The 13151-nt window shown below is 38.2% G+C and overlaps 1 protein-coding gene and 1 long non-coding RNA gene across 48 annotated transcripts in view; one reads left to right on the forward strand and one right to left on the reverse strand.

Moving 5' to 3' along the window:
• The window catches only part of LOC128248685 (uncharacterized), a 24225-nt gene that overhangs the window by 5583 nt on the left and 5491 nt on the right, over positions 1 to 13151 (forward strand). Inside the window, exon 2 of the long non-coding RNA XR_008264842.1 lies at positions 298 to 371. This is a non-coding gene — a long non-coding RNA (uncharacterized LOC128248685). The remainder of the gene's footprint in view (positions 1 to 297; positions 372 to 13151) is intronic.
• The window catches only part of LOC106869145 (SWI/SNF-related matrix-associated actin-dependent regulator of chromatin subfamily D member 1), a 74847-nt gene continuing 62676 nt past the window's right edge, over positions 981 to 13151 (reverse strand). For all 47 annotated transcript variants that reach the window (XM_014914721.2, XM_014914722.2, XM_014914726.2 and 44 more), the window contains 14 exons: positions 12481 to 12523; positions 11995 to 12117; positions 11360 to 11422; positions 10053 to 10112; positions 8634 to 8753; positions 7783 to 7884; positions 6359 to 6520; positions 5802 to 5899; positions 5017 to 5058; positions 4327 to 4381; positions 4031 to 4111; positions 3309 to 3431; positions 2788 to 2889; positions 981 to 1201 (listed from right to left, as the gene is read on the reverse strand). In XM_014914721.2, the coding sequence (XP_014770207.1) occupies positions 1148 to 1201; positions 2788 to 2889; positions 3309 to 3431; positions 4031 to 4111; positions 4327 to 4381; positions 5017 to 5058; positions 5802 to 5899; positions 6359 to 6520; positions 7783 to 7884; positions 8634 to 8753; positions 10053 to 10112; positions 11360 to 11422; positions 11995 to 12117; positions 12481 to 12523 (1228 nt within the window). In that variant the 3' untranslated portion in view covers positions 981 to 1147. The remainder of the gene's footprint in view (positions 1202 to 2787; positions 2890 to 3308; positions 3432 to 4030; positions 4112 to 4326; positions 4382 to 5016; positions 5059 to 5801; positions 5900 to 6358; positions 6521 to 7782; positions 7885 to 8633; positions 8754 to 10052; positions 10113 to 11359; positions 11423 to 11994; positions 12118 to 12480; positions 12524 to 13151) is intronic.

Consider the following 13151-nt stretch of genomic DNA (forward strand, 5'->3'; position numbering starts at 1 on the left):
TTTTTTTTTTTTTTTGTGCTTTACTTTCACATTTCTTATAATTTTTATCAATATTTCTTCAATATTAAATATTCTCACCAACATTCCCAAGAGTATTCTATCTTCTAATTTCATCAATGCTGCCATCATTATCTTCACCATTACCATCAGCACCAACCAATCTTAGCTTTAACCTTTCACTTACTGACCATCACCCCCAAATAACCCACCCACCTTTATTCTACTTATCCGCCCTAATCTCTCAAATCGTCATTTTCCTTGTTCCTTCTATTCATTTTCAGTTGTCATTTATTACAGGCGTGGCTGTGTGGTAAGAAGCTGACTTCCAAAACACATGGTTCCAGGTTCAACCCCACTGCATGGCACCTTGGGTAAGTATCTTTTACTGTAGCCTTAGGCCAACCAAAGCTTGGTGAACGGATTTGGTAGAAGGAAAATGAAAGAAGCTTGTTACATCTGTGTGTGTTTGTCTGTCAACTGGTGTTGGTGTCTTTACCCCCCCCCCAGTAACTTAGCAGTTTGACAAAAGAGACTGACAGAATAAGTACCAGGTTTTAAAATAAGTATACTCTAGTCGATTCATTGTTGTTCAAAGCAGTGCTCCAGCATGACTGTAGTCTGATGACTGCAACATTTATTTCCCCCTCCCCACTGCCACCAACTTTTTTCTTTTATCCGTATCTCACCCTGCCACCATCAAACCATACAATAGGGACCATGTGTGTATGTATGTGCATGCAGATCATTTAACGTCATCACTCAAGTAGATGATTGTCATCCAAACTGATGACAATATTCTATTACTTGTAATGTAATGTTGTAAACATTTTGTGTCTTTGGTAATGGCGATCACACTCGACCGACCGTGACACAGACATCACTGATTAAGCGAATTAATGAGCAAATAATTAAGTGAACAATCAGGGAGTGGAATTCATAGACAGCCAGACAAATAAAAACAAGAAACCATCAAGACTCCATTGAAAATGTGATATAATAATGACAGTTTATTCTCTGAAAAATGTGGAATGATTTTCTACAGTATAAAAATGGTCATGTGATCAACTGCATTGGTCTGGACATCAGTTGAAGAGGAGAGCTGCCAATGGTGACAGGCTCAATACAGTTGCTATGGAGATGACATTTGTTATGCGTTCCTGATACCAAGTGCCTGTTCAAGTTCTAGTCTCCTTTGTTGGACCTGTGGAGAGAGCAGAGAGTGAGTGATGGCGATAGATGAGAGTGAGTGATGGCGATAGATGAGAGAGAGGTGAATATGGCAGGGGGTAGATGAATATCACACGTAATGAGTTGAGTGAATCAAGCGTTTGGGAGAGGAGAAAAGTGGGAGGGACCAAGTGTTGAGAGAGAGAGAGAGAGGAGTCAAACATGTCATGAAGTAAAGAGGTCAGTCAGCAACGATTTGCTGGGAGAATCAATGCATGAAATATGTATGCATGGTGGTATGTATGAGGGCACATGGCCTTGTGTTTCCAATATGTTCATTTTAAGTTGCTCTGCAATCACTTTGACACCGGACGTTTGGTCCACGGTCCACGTGTACATGCAGAGTGAGTCCATGTGCAGCACAGACATTTGATCCCTATAAACTGTGTCTGTTGGACTACAAGAGACTACCATCATCGCAATATGTAAGAATAAAGAAATACCAGAGTTATTTGGAAACGTTTTAGCTGTGAAATTACAATCAATCTGTAAGTATTTTAATGTTCTCTTAAAGAATCTTCTAAAGATCAGACGTTGGAAGTAGACATGGTGAAGAAGTTTGTTTTACAACCAAGAGATCCTGGTTTCAATCTCCAGGACAAATGCTTTTACCAAAGCATCCAGCCATAGAAAAACCATGCCAAATCAGACTGGAGTCTGGTGTAGCCTGATCAAACCGTCCAATCCATGGCAGCATGGACAACAAACGTTAAATGATGATGTGACTAGACTCATGGTTTGGGAGTGAATTTTGGACAGGCAGAAAGTGTGTGGAATGGATTGTACCTGTAATTCATGGGTCCAACCTCATCACATTGTCACTAATACTGCCTGAAAATTACATTAATGGTACACTCAACCACTTCAAATACTAATTCAATGAGCAAGTCACTCACTTCAAACAACTTGATGGTCATATGTCAAAATCAATGGGAGAGTCCGTGTGTGTGTGAGAGAGAGAGAGAAATGAAAAAGTGGCTCCCATTATTTAGTGTGTTCAAACTCAGAAATAAGTGGAATTAAATATTAAGTCCAGTGATAACGAAAATACATTCGGGTTGAGATGACATCGTTCACGAGTGGAGAAAAGTAAGGGAGACAACTCCTAATGTCTCAATGAAACTAATCGGTTAATTGATCAATGCTATCAAATAAAAGTGAAATAGTACCTGTGGGTGTGTGCTTTGTATTGGCATACTGACCCTCCAAAGACATGTGTGCGTGAGTATATGCATGTTGGGGGAGGAAGATGAAAGAAAGTGTATACGATTGAAACTAAGTTCTATCTTCTTTGATACCATTTTATAAGAGCTGAACAGAGAAATACACTTTAATTATAGAGGTTCTACTCTTTGAATGAGTGAAGTGTGTGTGTGTGTGAGGTAAAATAATTTCTAAGTTTATTGATATGACAGTTTTGTGTAAGAATTAAAGAAGAGATGAGAAACTGTAAGAAGAGAAATAAGCAATGTTAGTGGATGGCTGTGGTTGATTGGTTTGTAGAATAGATAAGGGAGCAAAGAAAAAGTGATAAAGAAGGGTGAATAGAACCAAATTTACCTTTCCATAGAAGTAGCGACATACTGCTTCCTGTACCCAAGGCTGATAGTAATAATCAGCTCGTCTCTCTTCTTCCGGGTTGCCAACAATATCTGTCATAGTCTAATGTTAAAGAAAATAATAATAATTATAATAATGATATCATATAAAGTATAAATTAGAAATTGATATTGATCTTAGCCATAAGGCCAGATGATGATAATTCTTTCTTCTATGGCTTGAAACCTTAGGTTAAGGGGCTAGTTTATGAAAATTATGTAAAATAAGACAAAAACACATGTGGAAAAACTACCCCCAAAAGTCAGGCTATAAAATGTGAGATCACATAATCATATGTGACAATGTTTTAGGTAATTCCTGGTGGTTTTGGACACTTTAGTAACATAAAGAAAAGAGAAGTTGTGGCTGTTTGAGTAACAAAAAATTTGGTGCCAAAGCAAACCAGCCTTTTTGGTTCTACACTATTGACAAACTAACCAGCAGCAATTTCATCAGTGATACAAATTATAGGAGGGTCTTACCTTTAGATCTCTGGTTTGAGATATTAACCAATTGTTGATAAACTCTAATGGATCTTTAGCAAAACTGAGGAAGAATTCTCTATTTATCTTCAGTTGGTTTATGGTTTCAACTGTTTCATGAATCTGAAAATAAATTCAACACAAACAAATCAAAAAAAGGTTTGGATAATCTTACAACTACAATGTCCTAAAAATAAACAATCACATTATCAAAATCTCAAAGCTATGAGATAATGCAGGATTAATTCAAAACTATGCAAATAAATAAGCATTGTATTCAACAGAGTAATCTGAATGCTAAAGGATTAAGAAACAAAAGAAATCTAATAAAACCGAGTTGTGGAGAGAAAGTCTTAGTGGACGATTTCCTTTCCTTTTAAGATTGTAAGGTGTAATTAGAGATCTGATTCATTTCTAGCAAGGTGTGAAGACAATGGACAATCTTTAGTTTTTTTTTTATTATTATTATTCTAGATGGAATTTAGTATGGAACTGAAGAAGAGAAAACCACTTTAAAGAAATGGAAAACTGAACATGCACCATAATATATGGCAGTGCACACATGTATTGTATAGACATTGTAAGACTTGAACCTGCATACGATAACATGGGGGATTTATAATTACCTGCTTGTTACTTAAAAACATGTTTGAATTTAGAGAGAGAAGAATATGGAGAAATGGTCAAGGATGGATAAAGAGGCTGAAGGAGAGAAACCTCACCTTATTATCCAGTGTAGCAATTTCTTGTTGACTTTGCGTAGATAACAAGAAAGAATTCATCTGTTGTTTTAATGTGTCATCCTGGAAAGGGAAATCGAAACAGAAAATGTATATACATAAATTTATACATACATATTTGTGTGTGTTTGGTGATGTAGACAGGAAAATAAAACATAAGGATGTATACATTTTGTTATTGATAATCAGTAATTTCTGCAGATTACTGATAAAAAATATGTGTGTGTGTGTGTGTGATATAAAAAATATCAACAACAATAACGGAATGTATAACCTACCACTTCCACGTCTATATCATAACAAGCAGTTTTTTTGGCATCAGGTCCATCCATCCTGGAAAATAAAAAGAGATGAAAGATTTCATACCAAGATGATAGAAGAAGATGAAGATTTATCATCAACCAAAATGTCTGGTTTATAACAAACCAGATGGAGGAAAATCTTATGATGCAAGTCATGCTTCGCTGCACAGACCTTATAATCAACCATCTTTTCTTCAGACGTCATACATCTAGGACCACATTTCTAATGTGTCCTTTTCCTTTTAAGATGGTGGGAATTTGATCAGTCAGATGGTGAGACAATGCAATGACCCATCCAGGTTCTTCTAGAACCAAACTGTTACACATCATCAAGTCCTAGGACTCAGAGAACCAGTTACCTGGTTTCCATGGTGTTATAAATGATCCAAAAGTGGCGAGCTGGCAGAAATGTTAGCACGCCAAGCGAAATGCTTAGCAGTATTTCGTTTGCCCTTATGTTTGGAGTTCTAATTCCACCGAGGTCAACTTTACCTTTCATTCTTTCGGGGTCAATAAATTAAGTACCAATTGTGTACTGGAGTCTATCTAATCGAATAAAGAGGAACAGTACTACATCTGACCATTTCTACCACAAGACCTTTAAACATATCAAACACCAATGAAATAGCAAAAGAGAAAACAAATCAGGTGTGAAATTATGCTCACCTGTCAACACTTTTCCGGTCACGGTTATACACTGAGGGTCCGCTAGAAAATATGAAAGAGAAATTGTTAATACAGCCATGAGCTGGGGTAACTGACAATTGAAATAAGAAATATATATATGGGGGGGGGGGCGTAGTGAAAGAAGCAAAATAAGAGAGAAGAGAATCTAGAAGAACGCGATGATGCAGTTGGATTGTAAAATACGGAGGTTACCAATAAGACTTGGGCTGGCTGGCTCTTTTATAAAAAAGAAAAACAAAATCCAGGGTGCAAGGGAGACAACTGAAGATTGCCTTGAATTTATTTTTTAGTGGTGCAGCCCGCATGATTGTGAATGTCTGGTGTGGCTTATTTCTAGAAAGAGGTTGTTAATTCCTGAATTAGACAATGTGAAATCGGTTAAATGAAATAAGTAGGTAGCTGATACTGGAAAATGACAGGACCCTAAGAAAAACGACCTGTTATTAGAAAAGAGCCACCGGCAAGTGCTTAAATAATGGGGGGGTTTTCAGGTTTAACTCTTTAAAATATTCAGATAAATGTGATGATTATTTCGATAATGTGGATGTTTAGTTATGAAATGACATTGTCAGGTAAGTGTGAGAGGCTGGATCTGGTTGGTGTGAGCATTAAAAAACAAATAGAATATTGGCACCAGATGCAGCCAGTTTAAATGCTAAAAGAGTTGCAGAGTGAACTTAATATGGTTGCAGACAATGTTACAGGAAGAAATGAGAAAAGCAGGAAAGTGCGAATCAGCAAAAGAAACATCAAACTTTACTTACACAATAATGTGGTTTATCACAATAGGGTCCGGTGCCATAAGAAGAGGGTGTAGTTTGGAAGGAATCTCAGCAAACTTCATTCTCTTGCATTCAAATATCTAAACAAAAAGAGTTCAAGAGATAATTAAAAAAAAAAAACAAACAAAATAGGCGCAAGAGTGGCTTTGTGGTAAATAGCTTGCTTCCCAACCACATGGTTCTGGGTTCAGTCCCATGGCATGGCGCCTTGGGCAAGTGCCTTCTGCTATAGCCTCAGGCCGACCAAAGCCTTGTGAGTGGATTTGGTAGACGGAAACTGAAAGAAGCCTAAGGTTAATATTTCCTCACAACCAGACATGTTTTTCCAGAAGATTGGAAATGAAGAACCCAGCTTTCATGACAGTGACATTCGATAACAACCATCACTTGAAGTCAACCCAAGGAGGCAACAACACACACACACAACCGTCTGCTGATGAATCAGAAGAAATAAATCTTGGATTTCCAAGAAGAGGTTTTTAAAATGCTACAAATAAATCAAAAAGAGAAAGGAAGACAAAAAAACCAAAATGGCTCACCTGCTCGAGATACCGGTCACAGTTAATGTACTCTCTTTCATGTGGGTCTTGTAACTTGTGTGTCTTGATGTACTGCCAGAGAGCATTGATGATGACAGGGCGAGTCTGGGTGTGCATTCCAAGGAGACGAGCCAGTCTTTGATCAAGTTTGAATTGCATTGGCTATTTTAGAAAAGAGAGGGAGATGAAGAATTGGGTTAATTATTCCTAACCCTGGTGCAAGGCCACAAATTTTAGACAATCAACGGAATTGACCGCCGCTTCATAAGAATAAAAAATATTTTTTAAAGTCTTTATTAACAACAGAAGGTAAAGTTGATCTCAACATTGAAAAGAGACCCAATTAAAAACTGCGCTTTACCATTTTGTCATTACACTACTTCTGAAGCAACAAATATTCCCAGACAAGATCTTTCCACCGAAGTAACCCATCAACTGTTCAGCCAAGCCAAGGAGTGTCTCCAGACTTTGTGCTCCATTAAAAATAGTGTCCTGGTACCATTGGTCAGATTTTGTATCCAACCAAAGACTCTGGTCAGAAACTGGGATCCTCCCTGTTACTTGTATGGTCTGGGTGACCCTGCTCAGACTGCTTGGCCAAGTTTCTCAGTCTTCTGAGTTAGAACCTGCTTATCATGTTCTCTAGGCTGAGGATCCAGCTGGGTTGATGATTCGTTTAGGTTGACCACATGGTCATGGCAGATGAAGAGGTATCTCGCAGAGATGGGGACTAGATGGGCCTCTCCTTGACAGGTCACCTCCAGAATATACTGACAAATGGTGGTAAATGCAGCAGCACACTACATTAGAAATAGGAACCAAATTTCCCTCAGAACACTCTACAGTCTTAAGAAAAGGTATCCAGAAAAGAAATTTGCAAGGGGGTGGGCGTTATGATTGGATTGTCTTTGACTTTAAGCCTGCTTCATCAAGACTGATGATTGACAACAACAGCAGAACTCTTATCATTTTCTCCCAAACAAGACTTGAGGCCTCTGTGGTGTAAGGGACTACAAATACAAAAAGAGGGCAAAAAGGAGTCTGTAAAGATTTCCATTGACAGGAGCTTGGATTTGGATTGCTCATATTCAGTTTGATGCAGGACGAGGGCCTCAGCATGTTCTCTCCACCAACCACTGTCTGATGTGGAAGCTGTGGACTTAAGCTTGGAGATCAAACTGGTTTGCTGAGCCTGCTCTGCTACACTCTGCAGTTTTTATTTATACTTGTATCCTTGTTTGGGAGAAAATGATAAAAAAGAAAAGACAAAAGAAGACAAGGAGGGCATTTAGTCCTGGCTGACATATATACAGCCAACTTTGTTATTCAAAAGAACAATATTCATAACAAGAAGACGATATGAAGAATCATCGATAGAAACAAAAATGAAAGTAAGTAAATGCCATCCATTAGCATTGCTTTACCTGATAATCAAGCATTAGAAGAACAGTACACTTAACGTTGTTATCACCTGGCCTCTTCACTTGAAATCCATCCGTCTCTTGAGTGTTGGGCGTACGATGCCACTACGGGAAAAAAAAAGACAAGAAAATCATTGTTGTTAGAATTTTACAACTATTTTTCCATGAGACAAATGAGAGTCAATCATGCATCAGGTGTTCTACACCTGATACAACCACAGTCAACATGGGGAAGAAGAACATCAACATAGTGGATTAATCGGCTAGAAATAACAATTACACTTCCTCAAATAACACTCCACTGTCTCAAAAAAGGACATGTTAGAAGACAGAACTAAATTGAAAAGCCTGCAGACGTCGTTAGCAACTGGAAAATAGATCGTCATCGTTTAATTTCCATGTTTCCATATCAACATGGGTTGGACAGTTTGACCAAAACTGATGAGCCAGAAGACTACACCAAACTCTTTGTCTGCTTTAGCATGGTTTCCTATAGGTGGAATGCCCTTTCCAATGCCAACCACTTTACTGAGTTATTCTTGGGTGCTTTTGAGGTCACCAAGTAACTAACTCACAAGACAAAATCTCTAAAATAAGGAGGGAGGGATAGTATTGAGGGTGGCTGTTTTATGTCAGCTGATGAGAGATTAAAGTATGACGGGCAGGAACACGTCTTACTGTAGAGAGACATATGGTTACTATGGTTACTCCAGTTGCAAAAGAAAAAAATAGGTGGGTAAGAACGAGGGTTGCAAAGAAGGTACTGAGCAGGGCTTATGAATGCCTGAATCAAAACTGATTATCAATATGATGGTATGGGATAGGGTTTACACAGTCCACAAAATGCTCCCTACCTCAACTAGATGGTTGTCAGGTCCATACAGATCTTTGTCAAGTTCAATTACAAGACTTTTGAAAAAAGACGAGAATTTTCGTTTCACTTTGTTAGCATCGCTAAGCTTGGAACTTGCAGCCTGAAAGAGAAACATTAAAAACATTTCCTCAAATATTACAATTTTTATTCCTACAAATAGAAAGTAAAAATAAAATGATTTTCTTCACAATATAAAAAAACAAGCACGCAAGCCTTAATAGTGGCCCTTTTTGATCGGCTTTTGGTTGCTTTGCACAAGATCTCAATAAGGATGATTGTACAGCAGTTGATGGAGAAGTAAACTAAATACACTGCAGAGGTGAAATTTCTCCATCAAAATTTGCCACAAACACTGAACAGCATTCAGTCAGGTGCTCCATTAACATCAGATTCATAATAATAAATAATAATCCTTTCTATTATAGGCACAAAGTTTGAAATTTTGTGGGAGGGATTGATCAATTACACTGTACTTAATATTTGACTGGTAGTTTATTGTGCTGACCCCAAAAGGATGGAAGACAAAGTTCACTTTGGCAGGATTTCAACTTAGAACATAGAGATGGACAAAAGCCATGAAGTATTTTGGCCATCATGTTAATGATTCTGGCAATAACAATAAAGATAATCCTTTCTACTATAGGCACAAGGCCTGAAATTTTGGGGGAGGGGCCAGTCGATTAGCTCGACCCCAGTACGCAATTGGTACTTAGTTTATCGACCACAAAAGGATGAAAGGTAGAGCTGACCTTGGCGGAATTTGAACTCAGAATGTAGCAACAGACGAAATACTGCTAAGCATCTTGCCCGACATGCTAACAACTCTCCCAGCTCACCGCCTTAATAATAATAATGGTCCTTTCTACTAAAGGCAAGAGGCCTAAAATTTTGGGGGAGAGGCTAGTTGATCATATCAACCCCAGTGCATAACTGGTACTTATTTTATTGATCCCGAAACGATAAAAGGTAAGGTCAACCTCAATGGGATTTGAACTCAGAATGTAAGCATTTCATCTGGTATGCTAACAATTCTGCCAGCTCAGGCACAAGGCCAGCCATTTCAGAGTAGGGATTATGTCGATTACATTGACCCCCAGTACTTATTTTATCGACCCCAAAAGGATGAAAGGCAAAGTCCACCTCGGCAGAACTTGAAACTCAGAATGTAAACGTAGATGAAATGCTTAGCACCATTCCGTCTGGTATATACTAACAATTTCTAAGACAGAGACACAGTTGGTTAAGTAAACCACAGTATTTAACTGGTATCTTATTTTATTAGCCCCAGAAGGATAAAGACAAGGTTGGCTTTGAACTCAGAATATAAAGAGCTGTAACTAAACACTACAGCTATTTTGTCTGGGGCTCTACCGATTCCACCATAACAACAATTACTTACATCATCTAAAAGGCGTCCTTCTACACGTAATTCCCATGATGACACTGACTCCTCACCATCCTGGAAAATAGCAGAAACTCTTCATAATTATCTTGTATGAAAATAGATGAATAATATAAATACTGTTCTGTGACACTCTCAAAATGAATCCTCAAACAAAGGAAATAATGCTCCCACTTTTCCCAAAATATTGATGCAATGAAATGTATTTAACCGGAGTATATTACAGCTACTAATTTGATCAACCTAAGAGGAATACAGGATGATGTCATAGATTTACACTCAAAACAAACTATCACAAGACAATGACCTACCAGTTGTTAACTCTCCATAGGAATTAGTTACTTTATAAAAATAACATTTTTAATACAAGCATAAAGCCTCATATTTGGGGGAGAGCACCACTGCTCCTTCCTCCACACCAAACAAGTAACAAAATTCAATTAAATAAGTTCAATGTTGAACTGATCAGTATACAAGGCAACAGACTGACTAAAATATTGAACTGTTCAAATTTAATAATTCCTGAATTTAGATCTTCAGCTCATCAGTTTAAACTAGCTAGGGTATTCGTTAAAGCCATATGATTATCCCCCAAATTTCTGATCTAGCCTCATTCCTGAGCCATTCCTATTTCTCTCACCTTATCCCCTTGTCCTATCAAACTCTCGCCTCCACCCTCGTTCGTCACTCACTACATTCACCTCAAACCCCTCTCTCCTCACCCATTCTCTTTTCCTCGTTCCGATCCACTGTCCACATCCTCTCTTATGCTCACCTTCTTTGTACCTCGAAAGCTGGCTCTGGCACCCCATCCCTATCATTTTTATTTTCTTCCGAGTTACTCCCACCCACCCTTATGTAGAAGTAGCCATGTATCTTCCCTGTAACAAGACACCTATACTTGTCCTGTTATATTCTAGCTCTTCAACATCAGGCCATTAAGCCACCAACTCCTCACAAATGCTCCCCCTTCTCCACACACACACACACTTAATCAAGAAGATGCTTTCATTTTTCTTTTCTTGTCTTGCAAGTTACTTGAGAACCTCACCAGTGCCAGTTGAAGAAACAAAGTAACAACACTCAACAACACTCGGTACACACTGTAAAATGGTTGGCATTAGGAAGAGTGTCCAGCTGTAGACACAATGCCAAAGCTGGCACTGGTGCTCAACACAGCCCTGTGGCTTGCTGAATCTTGTCAAACCATTCAACCTATGCCAGTATGGAAAATGGACGTTAAACGATGATGATATGCAACAGGACTATGAAGAATTAGTGTGTGTTACCACAAATAAACTTACCTCACCTTCTGGTTTCCCAGGAGTAAAAGTATTGGAGATAAATATCCGTAGCTTTCGTTTTTGCTGGAAAACAAAACATGGTTTTAAAAGGAATTATAAGAAAATACTGTTTTAGTCTTCATATTGACAACGCAAGCAAAAAGGAAGTCTGCATTTGATAAGTGCAGACATGGCTTTGTGGTTGAAAATCGCTTTACAACCACGTTGTCTTAAGTTTGATTCCACTAAGCAACATTTTGGGCGTAACTCTTCTGCTATAGCCCTCGGCTAGCCAAAAGTTTTGAGAGTGGATTTGTTAGAAGTAAACAAAAAGAAGCCTGAAAAATGTGTGTGTGTGTGTGTGTGTGTGTGTGTGTGTGTGTGCGCATGCCCTTGTCTTGACATCATGTGACGGTTGTAAATGTGCATCACTGTCATATATGCAGTGTTTCTATTTCCAGTCTTCTCTGAAAAACATGTCTGGCCAAGGAGAGGTATTACTTTGCTTGGAAACAAGGTTTGGCCACAGGAAGGGAAGCCAGTTACAGAAAACCGGTCTCAACAAATTCCATCTAACCCATGCAGGGATGGAAACGTGGACAGTAAACGATGATGATGATTTGAGGATGGTGCAAGGATACAACACCCAATCTTACCTTCATTGGTCTCTTCAGAGCTTCTTGAATATCAAGCCTCTTTCTCATAATAGTGGCATCTAATTTCCGTTCGAATGCTAACAAGTCCATGTACGCTTGAGATTCAGGGACCAAATCACGAACCTGGAAAGTAATAAAAATAATTTCTTTCTGAGCAGAAACAAAGCCAATTGTTGGAAAGGAAAAAGTCAAGTGGAATCAATTTTCGTAATTTTGTAGGGTTTATTTTAAAACTATTTTGCATTTGTATTTTCATACAAAATCCTCAAGAATGGATGTAAGTTTACTTTCAACATCTAAAACATTTAATGAAAATATGTCCTTTGTTAATTCCTAAGAATTCAGTTATTTTGTTTCTATGAAATTTAAAAAAGAAAAAAAAAAAATCAGGAAAAGGTTGAAATTTCTTTAAAAAAAATTTTTTTTTTGATACTAACTTTCCATAATAAACAAAAATATTGATGGAGTATGTCAAACAGAACTTACTTTCTGAGGTAGAATTTTATCTGCTATCTTCTTTTTCTTTTTACTGGTTTCAAAGACAAGAGAAGAGGGGAAAAAGAGAGAAAGAAAAAAATAATGTTCAATGATTTCTCAAGAGTTTAAGAAGTTATAAGGTTAAGCAGTGAATAATCCTTAAAAGCAGAAATGTGTGAAACAATCATAGAATACAAGAGGCAGATGTTAAACTTGCTCCCATAAAAAGCACCATTCGAGCGTGGTCATTGCCAGTGCCACCTGACTGCCTCCTGGGCCGGTGGCATGTAAAAAGCGCCAGTCAAGTGTGGTCAATGCCAGTATCACCTGGTGGCACATAAAAAGCACCCGCAACACTCTCAGAGTGGTTGGCATTAGGAAGGGAATCCAGCTGTAGAAACTTTGCCAGATCAGATTGAAGCTTGGAGCAGCCTTCCGGCTTGCCAGTCCCCAGTCAAACCGTCCAACCCATGCCAGCATGGAAAGCAGATGTTAAACGACGGTGATGGTGATGAGTATGTTCTTATTGCAGCAACAGTGGAGGAAGATGGGTTCCTCAACCATATCACACACACACCGCCATTCCTACAACAAGTCTAAGAAGCCTGTGTCCTCCTTTATGAAAAGTTTAGCCATTTAATTTTTGCTTTTATTAATTAATTCAATGCAAATGAAAAAAA

The sequence above is a fragment of the Octopus bimaculoides genome, chromosome 9 (assembly GCF_001194135.2).
Source record: "Octopus bimaculoides isolate UCB-OBI-ISO-001 chromosome 9, ASM119413v2, whole genome shotgun sequence".
Lineage (NCBI taxonomy): Eukaryota > Metazoa > Mollusca > Cephalopoda > Octopoda > Octopodidae > Octopus > Octopus bimaculoides.